Here is a 21573-nt window from a genome sequence, read left to right as displayed (position 1 = left end):
GCTGCGGCTGGGGGCGGGATGCAGGAATGGATGGACCAGTCCGGCGATGCTGCCACGGGGTCGGCTTTCTGTTCCTTCGGAGTTACTGGAGAGTGGTGGGTGGCAGGGAAGGTAGGGGGAGAGAAACAGCAAGCCGTCAACGAGGCTCTTCCTGGCCCTGGTGAAGAGTGCCGGTCTCCCGCTGCTGCCGCTGCCGCTGCGCTTTCTGAGTCGTCTCTGCTCCTTCCTCTTCCTTAGTTACCAACGTGAAACCAATCGAGAGCCCCACATCCCCTCCCTTCCACTCTCTCGCTAATCTCTATCCTCTCCCGCCCGCACCTTCCCTTCTCTCTCAATCCACTTTGCTTCCTCGGCCATGAAGCTCCCGAGGCATCCCTTTTCTGGCTCCGGCGCCTTGCTCCTGCTGAGCCTGCTCGCCGGTAAGTAGTCCAGGGATCCTCGTCTGCCGCCCCCCCCCTTTAACCTACCGGCCGCTCTCCATCCATTTCCCCCTTCCCAGGCTATAGCGGTGGGCTTCGCGGGGAGTGGGGTAGCTGGTGACAAAAGCAGGGTGGGATGTGGGGTGGGGGAGCATCGGAGGCTCGCCTCTCTCCTTGTTACAATGGGATTTGCTGGATGGCTGCAGCTGGGGAAATGCAAGTATGCAAGATCCAGACAAGGGGGGCATTCTCTCTCTCTCTCTCTTTCTCTCTGATTCCTGTACACTGTACAAGCATCTCTGTCTGGGTCTTGCAGGAATCCAGCACGTGTCTGAAACCAGACAGCTTGTGCCTCCCTTCCCTGCTTCTATTATTATTATTTATTATTTATTATTTATTGTTTATTATTTATTATTTATTATTATTATTATTATTATTATTATTATTATTATTATTATTATTATTATTATTATTATTATTATTATTATTATTATTATTATTATTATTATTATTATTATTATTATTATTATTATTATGTGTTGTCTTTCCTCCATTTGGTTGTGGGAAAGGGGACAGTTAATAACCAGTTCTTTTGGCACAGGTAGATTATTGTTATTGTGTCCTATTTGCTGTCCAGTTGCTTTTTTCACTTAGGGTGACCTTAAGTGGGGCTTCCAGAGATGAAAGCTGTTCAAGTAGTGGCTTACTGTTGCTGCTGTCACTGCCCAATGAGTTTTCCATGGCCAAGCAGGGATTTGAACCCACGCCTCTGAGTCCAACACTCTTTTCATTAGTTCACGTTGGCCCGGTGCCTGCTGTCACAATGAAAAATGTCAAAGTAGTGGTGGATGTTCTTATTCCAAACTCTTCTTATGACAGTGGAATCCTCGTGTTGGTGTGGGAAAGTTTTATGCATTAGTGGACATTTCTTGGGGTTGCTTCCACATAAAATCTGGGACTGGGGTCTGGGAAGCCTGGAAAACACCTGGAGGTAACCTTTTACTTGATCCAGGAGATAGAATTCCTTCTGAAGCCTAATCCTGATGTTTCCTTCTTTTAAAGCAAGATGTATGGATCAGTGGCTCTCATATAGCTCATCAGTCACAGTTTCAAAAGAACCCAAGCCCCACCATGGGAGAAAACAAAGGTCCACATCTCTGCATAGGTTTACATGTACAGTATTCTGTTGTGGTAGTTACCATTTAGGATAAATTAGTGATCAGGGGGAACAGAAGGCTAGGAGAAAAAATGCCCGCCCAAAGTTACAACCAGCTTGCTGAAAAGTCACAGGTAGGATCCGTGAGAAGGGTGGGTAGTGGGGGAGAGTGAATCTCAGTAATTGCTGCAAAACCCCAGTTGTCCCACCAATATTACTGTCACGTCCCACTTATAGGAGATGCAACTTTGGCCAAGAACCATTGATACAGATTTCGAGCAAACTCTTCTTCCGATCTCAGCCATGTGCAGAGCTGGTTCTGGTTACCCAGCAGTGCGAGAAAAACATTTCGGCATCTGGCCAGTGGCAGGTGGTTTGCATTGATTCCAGTGTGGAAAGTAGGGCACTTGCACCTCAATTCAAGCCATGTCTGCAGGGCTCCAGAAAAGGGCAAGGGTGACTGAAATTTGGAGGGTGGGGGCGAGGAATCCCTCTTTCCTCGTCCACAAGCTGCCCACAGATGAAAGCCAGGGATCTAGGGTTCCGAGCCAGGATTCAGGGGAGACTGGATTGTGGAGAAATATTCATGGTGTCATCATGGCTTTATACTCTAGGCTCTGGCAGCATGAAATATTTTAAAGTCCAACTGTCTTGCTGCATTCCCACAGCGAGGACAATCAGTCAGGTATGAAGGGGGTGAAGAACGGTACAATAAGGCATTAAAAGGGGGTTGGGGGTTGGGTCAGGTTGCAGCTTGTCATGCAGGTGTGATAATGGCTGCACCTGTGCATCTCCTTTTCACACAGCCATTACAGCTATAACAAGGGTCTTCTGTCACATCTGATCCTTTATATATCCACTTGGGGACAGTCCCATATTTCTCATCCAATGCTGATATAGGTATAACTGAACAAATTGGATATTCTTCCTGTCCCCCTTCTTCTCCATCTTTCTTATCATCTTAATGAGGTTGAGATTTGTAAGCACCTTAGGGCAGGGAACCATTTGTTCTTGCCATTCTGTATCCCGTATACTTTTTTGTGCCACTGAGAGCTATTGTGGTGCAGTGAGTAGATTAGGATTCAGGAGTCCTGGATTCAGTTCTCCACTCAGGCATGAAAATGCATTGAGGGGTGGCAATGATAAACAACTTCTTGACCATCTCACACACCTTGAAACCCCTATTAAGGTCATCCTGAGTCAGAAGCGATTTGATGAGACGTGGGGGTGCTGTGGGCTAAACTGCAGAAGCCTGTGCTGCAGGGTCAGAAGACCAGCAGTCGTAAGATAGAATCCATGCGTCGGAGTGAGCTCCCGTCGCTTGTCCCAGCTCCCGCCAACCTAGCGGTTCGAAAGCATGCAAATGCGAGTAGATAAATAGGGACCACCTCGGTGGGAAGGTAACAGTGTTCCGTGTCTAAGTCACACTGGCCATGTGACCACGGAAGATTGTCTTCGGACAAAACGCTGGCTCTATGGCTTGGAAACGGGGATGAGCACCGCCCCCTAGAGTCGAACACGACTGGACAAAAATTGTCAAGGGGAACCTTTACCTTTACCTTTTTAAGGCCGAAATGACTTATCATTTGCTTCTGAGGTTGTTTTTTGTTTGTTTGTTTGTTTGTTTGTTCATTTTACTTCTTCCATAAGAATCCTCAGTCTCCAATATGGACAATTTTCATTAATCAGCCCACCTCTATGCCACCCCTTTCATTGATCAGCTAGGATGACCCAGCAGTACAAAGGTACTTGTGATAGCCGTGTGGAAGAAAGGATTTCAGCAGTAGTACCTCTGGAGTAGTGGACAACACAATCTAAGAAGGATATGGACCAACCATAGTATGTCTAAAGGAATGGTGATGTGGAATCTGGAGACCAACATCTGTGAGGAAAGGGGTGAAGAGCTAAATGTATTCAATTTGGATAGGAGAGCGTTGCAAGTCCATATGAGGATCATTGCAAACATCCCTAGGGCTATCACACAGATGGTGGAGTGATTCGTTTTCTGAAACTTCAAGGAGTGCTCAATGAAGGATGAGGAAAACTATCCTGGTGGCAGAGATGTTTGACAGTGGAGCAAAAAACTCTGGACAATGTTGGGCTCTCTTTTGTCTTGAAGAGGTTGTGTTGCTGGGTTTTTGGTTTTTTTTTAACCAGAAGCGGAATGGCCAGGTCCAAGGGGGATCCATCACAATAGGCTCTTCAGTCGTGATTTAAGTTAGGATTTCAGCCAGAGCAATTTTAGGACCAGTAGTATATAATTTTCAGTTCTGGTAGAGGACTAGATGTCTCATTTTGTAACTGTGTACAGTATTAGGCACACCAAAGGGCATGATCTAAGGGGGAAGACAACACACTCCAAAAAGTCCAGGTGAGATTATTGCCTCTGCTTGGACAACAGCCCAGCCAGAGGTGGCCATAGGATAACAGAAGAAAAGGGTGACAGAACAAGGACTTATATGAAGAGGGAAGACTTCAGGGCCCAGGTACCTGTAGGACACCCAGCCATAGACAAATTAGGTCACTTCTCTGCTTTCTTGATCTCTAGTCCAGAGTGCTTCCAAGTGATGCTTTCTTCAAGCAATTGAACCATCTCATTCACACAAGCTTACAGGGATCCAGGCAATATTGCCTTCCACTTGTGTCCCATCCACATTTTTGTCACCATTTATTCCTTTTCTTAAAAAAAAATCCTTTCCATGAAAACAAGCTGTTGCAGAGGGCAAGATGGAAAAGCTATGCCGATTAATTGCTAACACTAGAATACTGTAGAGTGCATACCTAATGTGGTATAATGGATAGGGTGAGGAACTAGGACTCGAGAGACCTGGATTCGAATCCCTGCTCAGCCATGGAAACTCATAGGAGGGATGGAACTAATAAAACCATACTTCAAGTATCTCACTTAATTTGAAAACCTTTGCTGGGTGGCTGTCCATCAGCTCCAACATGATGGCACATAGGACACACAGCCTAGAACTCTGTAGCCTGGAAGCACCCTGAAAATACAGGAACACGCTTCAAATGGAGCAAAGGTTAGAAATGTGGCTTTAAAAAAAATTGTGTTGGCTTTACTCTGCTCTGCAGTTCTGTTGCTGTTGTTGTTGCTTTGCTTTTTCAACTACATATCCAGAATCCCACATCCAGTGTGGCCACTTTTTGGGACATCTTTGCAGACCAAGAAAGGTTCTTTCCTAATTCCCGACTCTGATTCAGTTTCTGGTTCAAGCCATCCATCGATCCAGTTCATGGCTATCTACAGTGATTTGGCCGTGGCCAGCATTTGAGACAGGATTCTTTCCCACCCCTAACCTGGAGATGCCGAGGCTTGAAATGAGACCTTTTTTGTGCAAGACCTGCTCTCTACTGCTAAATTACAGCCTTTCCCAAAGCTCTTTCCAGTGCAGTCACCTGAAAAACTGCTTGGCTGACTTTGGTACCTTTCTACCTATATAAGCACTGCATCACACAGAGGCGTTTAAGATCGAGAAGTGTATTACGGCTCCTTTTTTGTTACAGTTCATGTCATCACAATGTGGCAAGCAAACTGCTCACCAGATTATTTTAGATGGTGAAAAAATATGAATTCCTATGAACTGGGTGGTGGCGGTGCTGTATTCTTGTTTAAATTGCAACATATATGAAGATCACAGAATTCAACTTTTATTTGGCTTTTATCTTGCCCTTCTTAAAAGCAGCCCAGAGCATACTTTTTAAAGAACCATGAAGCCACTGTTCTAAAAACCAGAAATAAAATACAATACGGTGCAATAAAACAGTAATGCAATAAGAACAAGCAATAAAACTTTTTTTTTCTTACCATTGTGACAGAGCAAACCCGCTGAGCCTGCCAATAATCTGTCAAGCAGGTCAGCAGCAAAAAACCCAAATCACAAACGGTGTGAAACGGAGGCTTGGTTCCCACTAAGATGGTGAAAAGCTTGTATTTGTATAATGGAATGAGCCCTCGTTGCATATCATCCCTCAAACACAGAAAGCTAGCATATCAGGGAGAAGTTTGTCTCCCTCTATTGTGTTCAATTTTGTGTTAAGGAGACTGCTTGTGCCTGTGTTTGTGTCGATGTCTGCTCGTTGTTGAAACTCTCATTCAAAATCTAAAGACCAGACAGCGCTTCAGATGCATGGGCAGTATTCTTGTGTGAGGGAGTGCGCAGAGCGTAATGGCCAGGGGAACTCCCAGGTGGTTTGTATTTCACCATGGTGCAAACAGAGATCGCCCTGTTTAATGAAAGCAGGGGCTGGGCTCTGCTCTTGCAAAGAGGGACGGAATGACCCCTCTTTGTACGAGCTGCTGAAAAACACAGCCACTCCCCCTTTCCCAGTCCGACCCCTGTTGAATTACCTCGAGTGGGATGCGCTCTCTGAATGTATGGAGGCTTCCAGGTGGAGGACTTTGAGCATGACCAGATAATAGTCATTGTGCCACTATTCCATCTTTCCCCCTCTTAATGTAGTTTCTGTAATTAAAAAGCGAAAGAGGATGGGGAAATGTGGTAAGAAAACATAAGGAGGTTACAGATGGAAGCCAGGGATGTCTGGAAACCCTCCTTCCTTCTTAATGTCTGTGAATGTGGCCCAGTGACTGCAATATAAATGCCTCTCTCTCTGGGCAACCTACACTAGCTGGCTCAGGGATAATGAAGTCCGGGTACTTTCAGTAATTCTGAAGGCATGGCAGTACTTGTTTTTTAAAGTGGGGACTGTGAAGGAGAGAGGAAGGCTGTGCTGGGATTTCCGCCATAGTCTGTGAGGTCTCTGATCTCTCTACCTCTGGACGCCCACCCCCCAGCAAATCTCTTGTTTGCCAACCCTTTGGCAAAATGCTTGTGGATCCACTCTTGCAGGAGCCGAACAGCCCGCGTTTGATGTGTCAGTTTGGCCAGAGAACCCCATGGTGGAGCACGGAGGGTCCCTCGAGCTGAACTGCAGCACCAGCTGCCAGGAGGCAGATGCCAAGGGAGGCTTGGAGACGTCGCTGATCAAGGCGAGGAAAGACAATGGGACCGGCTGGGCACGCTTCCAGCTTGTGAACATCACGGAGTGGGCGTCTGCTGTGGAGTGCTCCTTCAGCTGTTACGGAGAACATAAATCTGTGCGTGCAAACATCCTGGTGTATCGTAAGTGGCTAAGAAGTGACCATTTTTTAATCTATTTGTTGCATTTGTCTCTCTCCCTCTCTTTCTCCATGGAACACAGGACAGCCCACTCGTATGCACCTCCATTATGGCCTCTAGCTCTTGCCTGCACCAACTTTTCACCTATCTTCATTTAGGTTGTTGCATCTAGGTTAATGCCTGGCTATTGTACCTAGATTTTTGTCTTCTCCAGACCATCTCAACTAGTTGGAACTACACGAACAGGGTGAGGCCAAGGTATTTTGCTGTCCAGGGTGCAAGTGCTAAAGTTTGGCTGGATAGCTCAGTGGTTTAGGTACCTGGCTGCAGAGCCAGAGGTTGGGAGTTTGATTCCCCACTCAGTCTCCTGTGAGTAGAGCCAGCCTGTGTGGCCTTGGGCGAGCTGCACAGTCCCAGGGCAACCCCCCCCCCAGAAGAAGAGAATGGCAAACCACTGCTGAGTAGTCTCCGCCTGGTAAACCCCAGAAAGGTTTGTCATAGATCAGAATTTACTTGACAGCACATGATGATGATGATGATGATGATGATGATGATGATGATGATGATGATGATGATGATGATGATGATGATGATGGTGGTGGTGGTGGTGGTGGTGGTGGTGGATGTGGCTCAGAATCCCTTGTAATATTACAGAGGATGCAGGATACAGTTCCTTAGGCAGATACCACCCAAAATATATGTGAGATCAGGAGCAGAGCATGGACATTCACTCTGCAGGCAAACAAGTACAATGAAGCCATCCAAGGGAAAGCAAGTGACCCTGCGTCAATGAAGCCATCCATAATTGAGTAGTGATTGACTGATACTAGAGCATCCAGAGAACTGAGCCTGGCTGTGTGTGGTGGCACAGTCAAAGAGCCTAAGGACTATGGGAGCTGAATGAGTAGTGCGAGTCCTCAATAAGCTGGGCTTAAATCACCTCATCTGCCTCCTCGTCTTGGAGACTCTGAAGCTTGAGTTCACACCCCGAGATTTGGTGACCTAAGTAGAAGGGCTGAGAAATGTAAAGCCAAGAAGGGCTGACATGTGAGCTGCCATCAAGGAAAAATATGTGGCACGCTTTTCTGAAGGGCTGGGGCACCTGGCTCTACCACCAAGCCAACAGGCTTACAGTGGCTACAAGGAAACCCACACTGAGTGGCCAAAGGCTGTATATCTACCAAGTTGGAGGGATACTCAGGGCTGGCCATGCCCTTAGGCCAAGCGAAGTGGCTATTGCTGTTCCAGAAGGCTTTTAATTGAAATAACATCAATTGTGGGTCCTGATGATGGCAATTTTAATTGTATTTTAATTGTATTTTAATCATTTTATTTTTATTGTATTGAATTTTAATTATTGTAAGCCGCCCAGAGACCTCTGGGTAGAGTGGGCGGCATATAAATAAATAAATAAATAAATAAATAAATAAATAAATAAATAAATAAATAAATAAATCCAGTGCTTAATCCTCACTAGAAGAGACCCAGCAGATCTTTGATGTCCTGATAAGGCAGCAAATTGTTTGTTATGAATTTTATGAATAATGTCCTTTTAAAAAACGGATAGGAAGTTGCTTGGGTAATCTTCTGTCTCGGGAGTCAAAATAACCTGGTTTGCTTTAGGCACTAAATAGGTGCTGTCACTTGGGTACACATTACTGCTGTGGCTCAAGCAGCTAAATATCTTGGGTCAGCCCAGGTGGCATTTACTCATCGTGTGGACAGTTGGCAAACTTCCCATCCATGTTGAAACCACCATTACTTTTACCCTGTTCATGCTATGAGCGCCATCACAAAGTTGGCCTGAACAGAAAGCTGCCTCTTGAACTGTTTAGACTCTAGACTTCAGAGGATTCACTTTCCCCCTTCTGCAGCATGGAGCAGCCGCCACCTCAAAATTGGAATCCCATCCCTGTTTTCTTCCCCTTAACATTCCAGAAATTCCAGAGCTGGTAGCTTGGGCTCCAGTGCCAATGATGGAGACAGGCAAGGCGTACAACCTGGCATGTCGGGTGGCCAACGTTGCCCCCATCAGGAATCTCACAGTGACCCTGCGTCAAGGGACAGAAGACCTCCATGTGGAGACCTTTGAAAGCCAAAGCACTCCTGAAGCCACCGATGTTGTGGTGATGCATACAATAACAGCTGAGAAAGAAGACCATGGGGAGGAACTCACTTGCCATGCAGCTCTGGATTTGAGGCCTGAAGGTCACCTCTTTGAAAAGGCATCCCTTGGCATGGTCCTCAAAGTCTATGGTGAGTCACTTTCTGGGGATTACAGCTTCAGGAGAGCAGGGTGATGCTGGGAGTTGCAGTCCGAGAGAAAGGATGTTCCTGAACTCTTTTGTTTTCCTCTCTAAATGGAATTAAGGGGGAGGGGAAGCTATTTTGAAAGGTGGAGAATGAACCAGCAGGTATCTGTCTTTAAAAATAAATAAATAAGGTAGCCTACATTAAAATAAGTGCAGTAATCACAATGCCATCAGCTGATCACTTTAAAAATGTACCCTCTGGCTCTCATTTTGTTTCTACTGTTTGGACATCTTGGAATGAAAAAGAAAGGGATTAATGCTACCTAAGCATCCCGAAGCTCTTTCCCTGACTCCAACCAGGTTTTTGGTCTTTCATGGGGCTTTTTGATCATGTTTGCAAATCCATTTTTAAGGCTACAGTCCTCTGACTTGCCTGAGAATAACTGAATTTGGTGAAACTTGCTTTTGAGTACTCATATTCAAAAACCGCACCGTGATATAGGGAGAGGCTAATTTATTTTTATTTTTTAATTGTTCAGGGCTGTGTTTAGGGTGGCCACTTTTCCTCTTTTAGGGAGGAGAGTCCTCTATTTGAAGAGCTGCCAGGGGACAAGTCCCCCAGTTGAAGGGTGTGTTCAAACCAGCACACACAGTTTTATGCAAACGACTGCCCTCTTTTCTCCTCCTTTTCAATGAGGTGTGAGAGGCCAGTTCAGTTTCACAGCATCAGGAATGATCTTATAAAAGCCGCATGCTGGTTGTGGGCAGGGCTGAAGCTTTTGGAAGTAGGGTCGAAACCAAAGCAAGGGTGGTCGCCTTCTTTCTCTGTGTGTCCTTCGGTCACCATCCATCTTCTCCTCTCTGCTCATTAGGCTCCAGGGGAGGGCTTTTGAAATTGGGCCAAGGGCAGCAATCAATTAGGGCTGCCAGTCGCTGTAAGGGTTGCAAGCTGCAGTCTTTTGGTTTAAAGTCACTCCAAGGCTATGAATGCAGGAGGGCTGCTGGTGGTGGTAAAACAGGCCCATCTTCTGACACTGGGTTTGGATGCAGGAAGCCGGACCACATAAGAATTCCTTTCTCCCCTTTTCATGCCATTGTTCCTCAGACACCTTCATCTGAGCAATCCTAATTAGTTCCAGGATGCTGGATTTAATGAGTTATCAGTGTGAGCCAGCTACTGAAGTCTTTCATCATTTGCCCGAAAAAGCATCTCTGTTCTTTGCTCCCCCTGCTCCTCCGTCAACACCAATTCCCACTTCTATGCTCAGGAAAGGCATACTACCGCTGGTGGGCATGCAGGAAAGATGTAATTATTATAATCCCGTAAGTGAGAGTCTATTAATAACTCTGTGACAAAGACGCTGCTTGTTCCTCTCAATCTTTTTTGTCTCTGAGCTCCATGCTTTAATAAAGCTGTGGTGGCTGGTTGACTCAGAGCCTTTGTTCTGGTGCCCAGAGACGAGCTGCCCCCAACCTCACCTGGGCATTAAGAACATACCCTGAATGCATTAGCAGTTCAATTGGAGTTTGAAAAGTTAGCAGCACATGTGTACATGTGCACATACACAGATGTATAGTTGCAAATACTTTTGATGTTTGTTTGTTGCCTTGCCTTAGAATTTCTAAGTTAGAAGTAAATATGTAAATTTAAAAGAAAAACACCCGTGAAATTCTCCCAAAATATTAGCTGAGAAGAACAATGAAAGCTACTATAAGAACAGAATTGTGCATGAATTTATTATAGTCTAAATCCAAAATCAGGCTGGACCACAGAAAAACATTATTTAAAAGATGTTCAATGTATTCTCGAAGGCTTTCATGGCTGGGATCTGATGGCTGTTGTAGGTTTTTCGGGCTGTTTGGCCATGTTCTGAAGTTTTTTCTTCCTAACGTTTCACCCATCTCCGTGGCCGGCATCTTCAGAGGACAGGAGTTAGAACTCTGTGTTCTGGTGTAGTGTGTGGGATAGTGGAGTTTTTGTAGCTGTGGGATCAGCTTTCTGTCCTTTTTAGAAGATTGGGTGATTCTGGTGATCAGGGTGTTTTTTGTTATGGGTGTATTGTGATAAGTGGGGAGATGATCTGTCACTATGATTGATGGGTGTCTTTAGCTGGTCTTTTGTGTGCAGTGATCACGGATCCTTGTGGCTGGGTAGAGTTTGTTCACCTTTTGCAGGCTGTATTTTTCAGTGCTGGGAGCCAGGCTTTGTTGAGTTTTAGACTTTCTTCTTTTTTGTTGAAACTCTGCTGGTGTTTGTGGATTTCAATGGCTTCCCTGTGCAGTCTACCATAATGACTGCTGTTGTTGTTAAGTACTTCTATCTTCTGAAATAGAATTTCATGTCCAGCTTGTTTTAGGGCATGTTCAGCTACTGCTGATTTTTCCAGTTCTTTTCGTCTGCAGTGTCTCTCATGTTCTTTGATTCTGGTGTGAATGCTACATTTTGTGGTTCCAATATATACCTGTCCACAATTGCAAGGTATCCGGTATACTTCTGCAGTGAAAAGGGAGTCCCTTTTGCCCTTTGCTGACCATAACATTTGTTGTATTTTTTGGTGGGCCTAAATACTGTTTATAGGTTGTGTTTTTTTAAAAAAAGTTTCCCCATGCAGTCCATGACCCATTTGATTTGCGGCAGAAATACTTTATTTGTGGGTGGCTGTTTTTCTTCTTCAGTTCAGTGTTGTTTTTTCGGTTTGATGGCTCTTGTGATTTCATTCTTGGAATAGCCATTTGCCTAAAGGGCCCAATTCAGATGGTGAAGTTTGGTGCTGAGAAACTGAGCTTCACAGTTCCAATTTGCATGGTCTACCAGTGTTTTGATTATGCCTCTTGTTGTGGGTGGTGGTTGGAGTTTTTGTGTAGGTATCGGCCTGTGTGGGTGGGTTTTCTGTAGACTTTGTGTCCCCATAGGAGGTCAGGTTTGCTGAATCTCCTGAAAAAGACAAAAAGCTGATCCCATAGCTACAAATACTCAACTATCCCACACACTACACCAGAACACAGAGTTCTAACTCCTGTCCTCTGAAGATGCCGGCCACAGAGACTGGTGAAACGTTATTTATTATTTATTTATTTATTTTTATTTATTTTATTTCTATCCCGCCTATCTGGTCGTACTAGACCACTCTAGGCGGCTCACAACAAACAGCAACAACAAAATTTTAAAACATTACAATTTAAGAAAGATAGAAATTAAAAAGATATAGAAAGAAAATCGTCAGGAGTTTTCTGTTGGAAAGGCCCGCTTATACAACAGCGTTTTTAATTGTTTCTTGAACATGCCCAGCGAGGGAGCCGCGCGAATCTCAGGAGGTAAGTTGTTCCAGAGGCGAGGAGCCACCGCCGAGAAGGCCCTATTTCTGGTCTTTTCCTTCCGGGCCTCTCTCGGCGTTAGGCTCCTCAGCCTCACCTCCTGGCTAGCACGAGTGACACGGGTAGATCTTGGTGGGAGAAGGCGCTCCATCAAGTATCGAGGTCCTAAACCGTTTAGGGCTTTGTAAGTAAGCATCAAGACTTTGAAGTCGATGCGGAATCGGATGGGCAGCCAATGCAACGCGGCCAGGGTGGGGGAGATATGTTGGTATCTTCTCACTCCACTGAGTAATCTGGCCGCAGCATTCTGCACCACCTGTAGTTTCCGCAGCAGCCTCAAAGGTAGCCCCACGTAGAGCGCATTACAGTGGTCTAATCTTGAGATTACAAGCGCATGCACCAAAGTGGTGAGAGCCCCAACATCGAGGTAGGGCCGCAGCTGTGCTATCCGCCTAAGATGAAAGAAAGCGGTGCGGACCACGGACGCCACCTGGGATTCCATGGTGAGCGCCGGGTCCAGATGGATCCCCAAGCTGCGGACCCCATCCCTGGCGGACAGAGTCACCCCCCCAAAAGTGAGGGAGTTTCCCATATCCCCAAGTGTGGGGGCACCCACCCTCAGTACCTCCGTCTTGTCCGGGTTCAGCCTCAGCCCGTTCTCCTGCATCCATTCCAGTACGGACTCCAGGCAACGCTGAAGGGACAGAACGGCATCTCCTGCAGTTGGAAAAAAGGAGATGTAGAGCTGTGTGTCATCCGCATATTGGTGGCACAGTGCCCCACACCTCCTGATGACCCCACCCAGCGGCCTCATATAGATGTTGAACAGCATTGGGGAGATGATCGACCCCTGTGGGACCCCACAATTGAGGCTCCACGGGGCCGAGACAGCCTCCCCAAGCTGTACTCTCTGGGGGCGGTCCACCAAGAAGGAACGGAGCCAGGCCAATGCGAGGCCACCAATTCCCAACTCAGAGAGCCTCCCCAGGAGGATACCGTGGTCAATGGTATCAAAGGCCGCTGAGATATCGAGGAGGACCAGCAGAGACACTTTGCCCCTGTCGGCCTCCCTCAATAGGTCATCACACAGGGCGACCAATGCCGTTTCTGTTCCATGGCGCGGCCTGAAGCCCGACTGGAATGGATCCAGGGCATCTGTTTCATCCAGGAGCGCCTGAAGCTGATCGGCCACCACCCTCTCGACTACCTTGCTCAAGAAAGAAACATTGGCGACGGGCCTATAATTGCCAATTTCGTCCGCCGCCAAACTAGGTTTCTTTCTGATGGGCCTAATGAGTGTTTCCTTGAGGGCAGAAGGAACTCTGCCCTCAAGGAAAGACCCATTAATTATTACAGTAGCCCATTCTGTTGTTGAAGGCCTGGCTGCCTTGATTAGCCAGGCCGGGCAAGGGTCCAAGGAGGAGGTGGTGGCACGACAGCGATCAAGCGTCCTGGCCACAGTGTCGGGCGAGACGGGCTGAAAGGAGTCAAAAGTCACCGGGCAAGACGGAGCGCTGGACATCTCAGCTCGACTCACTGTATTCAAAAAAGGGGAGAGGTCCCGGCGGATGGCCTCCACTTTAGATTTAAAAAATGCTGCAAATTGGTCCGGTGTAAAACTAGGGGGAGGCCTATCACCCGGGCCAATTCCGGATAGGTCACGTACTATACGGAATAATTCCGCCTGCTGGTTGGATGCCTCACTTATCCGGTTAGTGAGGTAGGTTCGACTGGCAGCCTTTACCTTAGCTTGGTAAAGGTTAGTAGCGACCTTAACAGCTATACGATTAAAAACCGTCGGGTCCTTTCTCCATTTGCGCTCTAGCCGTCTCCTGACCCGCTTCGACGTCCGGAGATCCTGGTTAAACCAGGGCGCCGGGCGATCTCTGCGGCGGAGAGGGCGTTTAGGCGCGATCGTGTCTACGGCACTAGCCACGGCGGTGAACCAGCCGTCGACCACAGCCTCGACAGGAGCGCCAACCAGGTCAGCCGTAACCCCTCTCATGGCATCCTGGAATCCAGTCGGATCCAGTAGCCTTCGAGGGCGGACCATGACAATAGGTCCTTGCTCCCTGCGAGGGGGGAGAGCCATCTTGAGGGTGCATTTTATTAGGTGGTGATCCGACCATGACAAGGGAGCCGACTCAAGGTCAGTCACCATCGGACCACTCTCACTCCCATTGGTGGAAAAGACCAGGTCTAATGTATGGCCACCCACGTGTGTAGGGCCGTTAACATGTTGGGACATGTTCAAGAAGGCCATGGTCTCCAGGAACTCAAGAGCTGGACCGGAGGTCCCTGCCCCCGCATGCACGTTAAAGTCCCCCAGGACCAATAGCCTCGGGGAACCCAACAGTGCCGCGGAGACAAAGTCCACCAGCTCCGGTAGGGAAATGGCTGGGTCGCGGGGAGCACGGTAGCCCAGCAAGATCCCAATACCGTCCCTGGCCCCAATCCACACGTGGAGGGCCTCAAGACCCGGCTTTACCACCGAGGAGCGCCTAGCTACCTCCAAGGTGGATTTGTAGACGATGGCAACTCCCCCCCCCCGTCCCTCCAGTCTACCCTGGTGTTGGACAGCATAACCGGGCGGACAGATGAGAGCTAGGGGGGGACCCCCCTCACCGCCAATCCATGTTTCGGTTATGCAAGCCAGGTCTGCATCTTCCTCCAAGATAAGGTCATAAATTAGTTGGGTTTTGTTAGATACAGACCTGGCATTCAACAACACCAGGCGTAGAGTAGAGGGCTGGCTGGTCTGGTTACCTCGATATTGAAGGTTGGTCTCCGACTCAGAACAAGGAACAGCCTTTAAACATCTGTTCAAAGTTCTTCTGACACGAGTAGGGACGGAGCCAACGCCATATCGCCCTCTACCAATGGTCACAGAGATGTTTTGTGGCCCCTCGCTGGGAAAGCGGGCCCCCCATTCCATGACGAAAAGGAGAGATAGAGAAGAAAAGAAAAGCAAAAGACAAAAAAAAAAAAAAACTAATACAGATAAACCAAAGAATAACAAAAAATTATACTATACAAGGACTAAATTAAATACAAGCAATAAAAATATAAAGTAACAGTGTCAAACTTAATAATAATTGAAGTAAATAATCAAAACAATAAAATATAAAGTGCATCAAAATAAAAATAATGTGCATTAAGTACATATGCATGAACCCAATGCAGTAAAATATAATAATAAAATAATAATAAAATAATAACAATAGTAATAATGAAATAATAACAATAATTATAAAAGAACAACTAATTAAGTGTCTATAATAACTATCCCCCCACCTGCATCCCAGGTCTGACTTTCTCCCCCGTGTGTCCTTGTCCTTGATGTTATCGGAGGCAGCACTGATTTACAATCGTTCAAGGGGTATAACTCCCAGACCACAGTTCTTAGTTCAGAGTTCCCAGTATTATGCACAAACAGTATCAGAGTCACGGAGGGCCAGATTGAAAAAGGCACAGATTCCACCATTCTCAGCCCTAGTGTAACAGTTAGAGTGATGTCCTTATAGGCTGGGGGACAACAAGCGGGGGAAGTGGGGAAGAAAAGGGCTGGGGAAAGAAACACCAACATGGCGTTGGTGCGCTAACCCTCCGGCGTTCCGCCGATCTCGTGGCTCGCTGTCTTGTAGCACCCGCCAACTCCTGCCACGGCTCCAGGGCTGGACTGGGACCAAAAATCGGCCCTGGCATTTAGAGCACACAGGCCCACCGGCTGTGGGGACACAGGTCCACCTGTTGTGGGCTCCATTCACGATATTGTGGCGCGCTGAAAGGGCGTTGCTGGTATAGTGGTATTGGTACATGCTTACGAGTTCTCCCTATCCCAATCATTGCCCTGGTTGTATAAATAACAAGGAGCATCAGGAAATCTAAACCTATAAAATCATCACGTTTAACAAAAAGTGTAATTAAAATTTAATGTTTAAATTTGTCAATGCTAGTGCTCTCTAAACAAAAAACACCAACAGTACAATGTGAGATCTTATAGCTATTTTAATGTATTGAAACATTAGATCATTAAACATAACTGCAACAAAACGTTCAATGTGAACAAGCCATAAGTAGCAGATCCTCCTACATCAACACTTCCACCAGGAACAAAAGGCTCGGCTCAAGAACTTTCCACCTCGTTTATGATTTGAACATTTTAAATTTGAACCCTACTAATACTGGAAAGACTTAGGAATGATACGTTATCAAGGAATAAGAAGACTTTGCAGGGCTTCACTACTCTCTGCAACTCTGTTGATGATGGCATCCACATCAAGACTCATAAGGATTTCTTTTTCTATAGCCATTAACATGAATGAATCCAAATGGTCCTGGGATACAGTATTCCTCAGTCGATTCTTGATGAACCTCAAGGTGGAGAAGCTTCTCTCACAAGCAACTTGAGTAAACGATAGAGTCAGTAGGAATTTGTAGGCTAGACCTATCACATTATAGGCATCTGTTAATAAATTGTAGCACCGTAGAATTTGATAGCAACAAATGGCACAGTTCTTACATGTTGCACATGGCTTATTTAACAGCTCCATTTCATCAAATTGTTGACTTAGATCTTCCATGGGCGTTTCTCTTGACACCCTTACAGTGTATTCTTCTAGCGCTGATGTCTTCAATTTGTCCCAATGCAAAGCTAGACTAGTTAATTCACACCGCAAATTTTCAGCTGTGGCATTCTCATTAAATTTGATCAAGACTTTACTTAAATCTTCCATTGCAGATATATGAAGCCCTTGTTCTCTTATGTTTGAAAAGTTCCTAGGGTCTAGGCATGCATAGTCGGCATACAGTGTTTCACTAGCAAGAAAACGTCGAGTTATGCTCTCCGTGATTACATCAAGGATCACATTGTGTACTTGTATCTTATATGCCATGATGGCATCAGATATTACTTCATCTTGAGAACATTCACCAGCCATGCTTTTCCTCTTTCTTAACCTTTTATGAGGCAAGGTGGCCTGTACTTCAAGTTCACAATCTTGAAGTTCTTGTAGTTTGTCATTTGCCCATCTCATAAAATCATCTGCACTGTTCTTGACCCCTTCAAAATCTCTGGCAAGCTTTTTGAGATTTTCCTGTGTCCCTGTGACCATGTGATGAGCTTGTAATACATCTAAGCCACTTGTTTGTAGATATTTTGACAACGGGGATGTCAGCTCAAAAATCCGAAGAAATATATGTGCTGTGAGAACGGTCTCATATTTAAGCAGTGATTTTACGTACGTTTTTGCCTTTATTCGTACTTCTGGCTTAGATCTTGAGTTTTCTTCAATCTTTGCCAATGTTACAATAAGGTCAACATATAAAGCCGAATCAGGTTGGGAAAATGATCCAAATATTTTTCTAAGTGCTGCATCTTTGGACCACCAGCGTGTTTCCCCAATCACAGAGAGTCTTCGATGGTGTGGGTCCTGACTGACATTTAGCCATACATTCATTCGTTGATAAGACTCACGAATAAAAACTCCAACATCATTTATTAGATTAAATAACGATGCACTTGGAATTACAACCTTTGTGGTGTCAGCCAGTACTAAATTGAGTACATGTGCATAACACCAAACATGAATTTGGCCTGGAGATTCTGTGGACAACCATGTAGAGAAGCCTCTATACTGTCCTTGCATGTTAGCTGCTCCATCGGTAGAACTACCAGTGCAATTTTTTATGTCAATTTTACATGACTGCAGAACTTGCCTTAGTAAGGTAAGAAAGTATTCACCTGATGAAGACTCACAATCGACCACTGCCAGGAACTTCTCATGAATACAGTCTGTCACATAACAAACAATTACTGAGCATTGGTCTCTTGAAGTAATATCCTGAGTTGTGTCAATTTGCACTGAGAACATCCCAGCTTCTCTAACACCGCTTGCCACTGCCTCTAGAATTAACTGTCGTATTGTTTCGACAACTTTATTTATTGTTGTTTTGGAGAGCAAAGTTACTAATGATCCTCTGCCCTTTCCACTTGAATGTGACTTCTTGCTTTTTGCTATGCAATTGTTGACATGTTCTTTAAGGCAGACATCATACTTGCTAAGAAGTAAGACCAACTCTAAAAAATTTCCATGATCAAGTAAATGGTCCTCCAATGTGTATGCAGCCTCAAATTTGTTGCCTCGATAGCTAAGTCCACGTTTCCCAATCACACGCTCCAATATCTGACGTCTTTTTCTGACTTGTTCTCTGTGTACAGACATTTGATTACTATGAAGTAAGTGATTGATATCTGCACTGTTGGCATTCAAAAAATAAGCTTCAGCACTTGGTCTGTGCATTGCACTTTTTTCATGTTCTTCAATTCTTTGATGAATATGTCTCCTGTCTGTCATTCCTTCAATGAATGAGACAGGCAGTTCCATAGCTAAACAAATCCAGAGCTATTTATGGCTTTAAATCTCAAAACCAACACTGCAAACTTGGTGTGGAAATAAACTTTGCAAGCAGCTTGGGTCTTTCAATACTGGTGTCATATTGGCACAATGGACATGAACCCTAGCTTTTTCGGATTGCATCAACCAAAGCTGCTGCTAGACATTCTTCAAGGGTATCTCTGTATAGAGCGTATTGCAGTAGCCTAGATATGAGGTAGGTAAAATATGGATGATTGTACTCCAGGCAGGGCTACTCAGGGAAAGATGTAGCTGGCACATGAAATGGAGCTGTGTGAAAGCACTCTTCACTTTCACCACCACTTGAATGTAGGGTCAATGTAGAATCAAGGACTGCAATTTACCATAAAAGCCCGATGTGATGCAGGCAGTTCTTATTCAGGCTACAGGTGTGCAATTAATTACCTTTTGGTAGAAGGAAGACCTGGGCACACTGCACAAACCACATGCACATGGTATGCTCAGTTTGCATGCTGCCGCCTAAACTGCTTCCTGCTGAGGTTCTAGTCCTCATTACATGAAGGGTATTTCTATTGAACCAAACGTGTCTGACATTGGGTCGCTGTGATGGTAATTCATATCATGTTAATCAATTTGTGAATCAGCAGAAATATATGTTGAGAGAGAGAGAGAGAGACTGAGAGAGAGAGAGAGGCAACGCTACATGAAAGTATATCCAGGTATAGCTTGCATCTGTGACAACCCGTTCATAGATGCAGTCAGAACCGTGCCAGAGAGGCAGCCTTCGAGGGAGCAACATGCTCTTGGAAACGAGCCCGAGATCACATTACGTACACGCGTGAACGAGCCCTTCAAGCGACCAAGGCCACCCGATGTTACGAGCACGTGTGTTACGAGCATGTGTGAACGAGGTTTGTCTGGACTGCGGCTTTAAAAGGTCCCACACCTCCCACAATGCTGTGCTAGCGTTCCAGTTCTGCTCCCCTGGTGAAGAGGAAAGCGTGTGAGTGGGTGAGCGAGGAAGCAAAAAAAAAAAAAAGGAGGCGGGCAGAGCAGGCAGAGCAGCAACTCCTGGAGCCAGAAAGCTGTAGTGCAGCAGGACAGTCAGCCCTGAGCTGGAAAGACGCAGCGAGGGGAAGGCGGAGAGGGAGGAGCTGCCCGCCCGCCCGCCGAGTGTGTGTGTGTGTGTGTGTGTGTGTGTGTGTGTGTGTGTGTCGGGCGGGGAAAAAAGCCAGCCTCAAACTCTGGAGCCTTTAACGCCAAACCCGCCCCGCAGCTCGACAGCCAACTCAGCGCCTGGGCGACGAGCAGCGAGCATAGCGAGAGCTTTAGCCTGAGGAGGCGAGGAAGGAAAAGAGAGAGGAGGGGGGGAGAGACTTCCTCGCAGCCACGCGCAAAGAGGCTCGGGCTCCCTCAGCCCCGCCGCAGCCCCTCGCGGGAGGGGGGAAAGCGGGTAGCCGAGGCAGGAACCAGCCCTTCTGACCATCGGCCCTTCTGGCATTTGCCAGAAGTGCCAGATGGCCAGTCCGGCCCTGCACGGCTCTAATGCTTATCCTTCCCAGACCACGTTAAGACCAGTCCCCGATTCTCCGCCTGATCTTTAAAGTTCCACAAGCCTTTAATCATCCGCCGCCAGGTCCCCTCCAAAGAAACGCCAACAGACCCTCTCAGCCGGCAGGAATCTCTGCGTCTCCGAGATCAAGCCCCGCTTGTGCAGGTTGCTAGTGATCCTGGGGTCCCGAGCTCCAACTCCAGCTCCAGGCAGCCCCGTCCTCACCGGAACCTCTATTCCAAGCCCGGGACAGGCTTTCTGAGCTCCCCCTGCGCCTCCACAGTCGGGCTCGCTTTCCAGGGAGGGGGGTGTCCGGCGCCGTTCCGCGGGTTCTCGCTCCTCCGATGGTCACCTCCACACCCCTCCGACGGTCGCCCCCTCCTCCGATGACAAACAGGAAGCACTCGAGCCTTCGAGTTCCGCCGGGAAGCCGGAGGAGCCCACTCCCAAACTCTTGCTCCCACTCCGACCCCCGCTTGCGAACTCCGCTCCAGGCACACAGCCCTGGCTTCGCTCCGGGAAACCAGGTATCAACGGGAGGAGGGAAAGCAGAATGGGGGAATTTAAAGAGAGAAAAGGAAGAGGAGACGGGAAGGGAGAAGAGGGAAAATTAAATAAGTAAATTAAATAAAGAAGAGGGGAAAAAAGAAAAGAGAGAAGTAGTATAAACAAGAGGCAAACCGAGGCGGCGGAGAGAAACACGCTAGCCGCCTGCCGTCGGCGCCATCTTTTTTTTAGTACAAAAAAACCTTCAGAACACGGCCAAACAGTCTGAAAAACCTACAACAACCATTATTAAAAAGACATTATAAAAAAGCATATTCTACTGGTCTGAAAAGCAACTATCCCACACTGACTTTGGATGTTACGCATAGTGGTGTTTCTTTTTTCTGTCCTGAAAGTGTCCATGCCCAGATTCCGCTCTAGATACATGTAGACACCAAATGATTCATTGTACCAGGTATGAATGGAGGTGTGCATTAACAAATATGAATCCCAATGAAAGCAATGCAGTGTGGTGAAACAACATGACATGCACATTGAGTTTACATCTCTAGTTCCCAATCCAAAGAAAGAGATCCATGAATGAAAGATGGTTTCATGTTTGGTTTATAACTTATTATTCCTCCAGTGAGATCCCTTCTTCCCCACCTTACACAAGTTGGGTCAAGCTGAGAGAGGATGACTGGACCATGGTTATCCAGTGAGCTGAATGGTTCAGCAGGGATTAGAACACAGTTTCCTGAGTTCCAATCCAACAATAAAATCACCACACCACACTGGATGTTTGGTTCCTTGCACAGATATCTTCTTTTGACTGAATATAGAACAGTAGCTCCCAACCTCGGGTAACCCAGATGTTCCTG

General features: G+C 46.5%; 1 protein-coding gene across 1 annotated transcript in view; it reads left to right on the top strand.

Moving 5' to 3' along the window:
* Nucleotides 1–258: 258 nt before the first annotated feature.
* Nucleotides 259–21573, top strand: part of ICAM5 (intercellular adhesion molecule 5) — a 45775-nt gene continuing 24460 nt past the window's right edge. Inside the window, exons 1-3 of the mRNA XM_020798672.3 lie at nt 259–419; nt 6441–6713; nt 8649–8966. Coding sequence (XP_020654331.3) covers nt 356–419; nt 6441–6713; nt 8649–8966 — 655 coding nt within the window. The 5' untranslated portion in view covers nt 259–355. The remainder of the gene's footprint in view (nt 420–6440; nt 6714–8648; nt 8967–21573) is intronic.

This window comes from Pogona vitticeps, chromosome 2 (genome assembly GCF_051106095.1).
Source record: "Pogona vitticeps strain Pit_001003342236 chromosome 2, PviZW2.1, whole genome shotgun sequence".
NCBI classification, from domain to species: domain Eukaryota; kingdom Metazoa; phylum Chordata; class Lepidosauria; order Squamata; family Agamidae; genus Pogona; species Pogona vitticeps.
The sequence above is the reverse complement of the archived record's forward strand: the minus strand, read 5'-3'. Positions and strand labels throughout refer to the sequence as shown.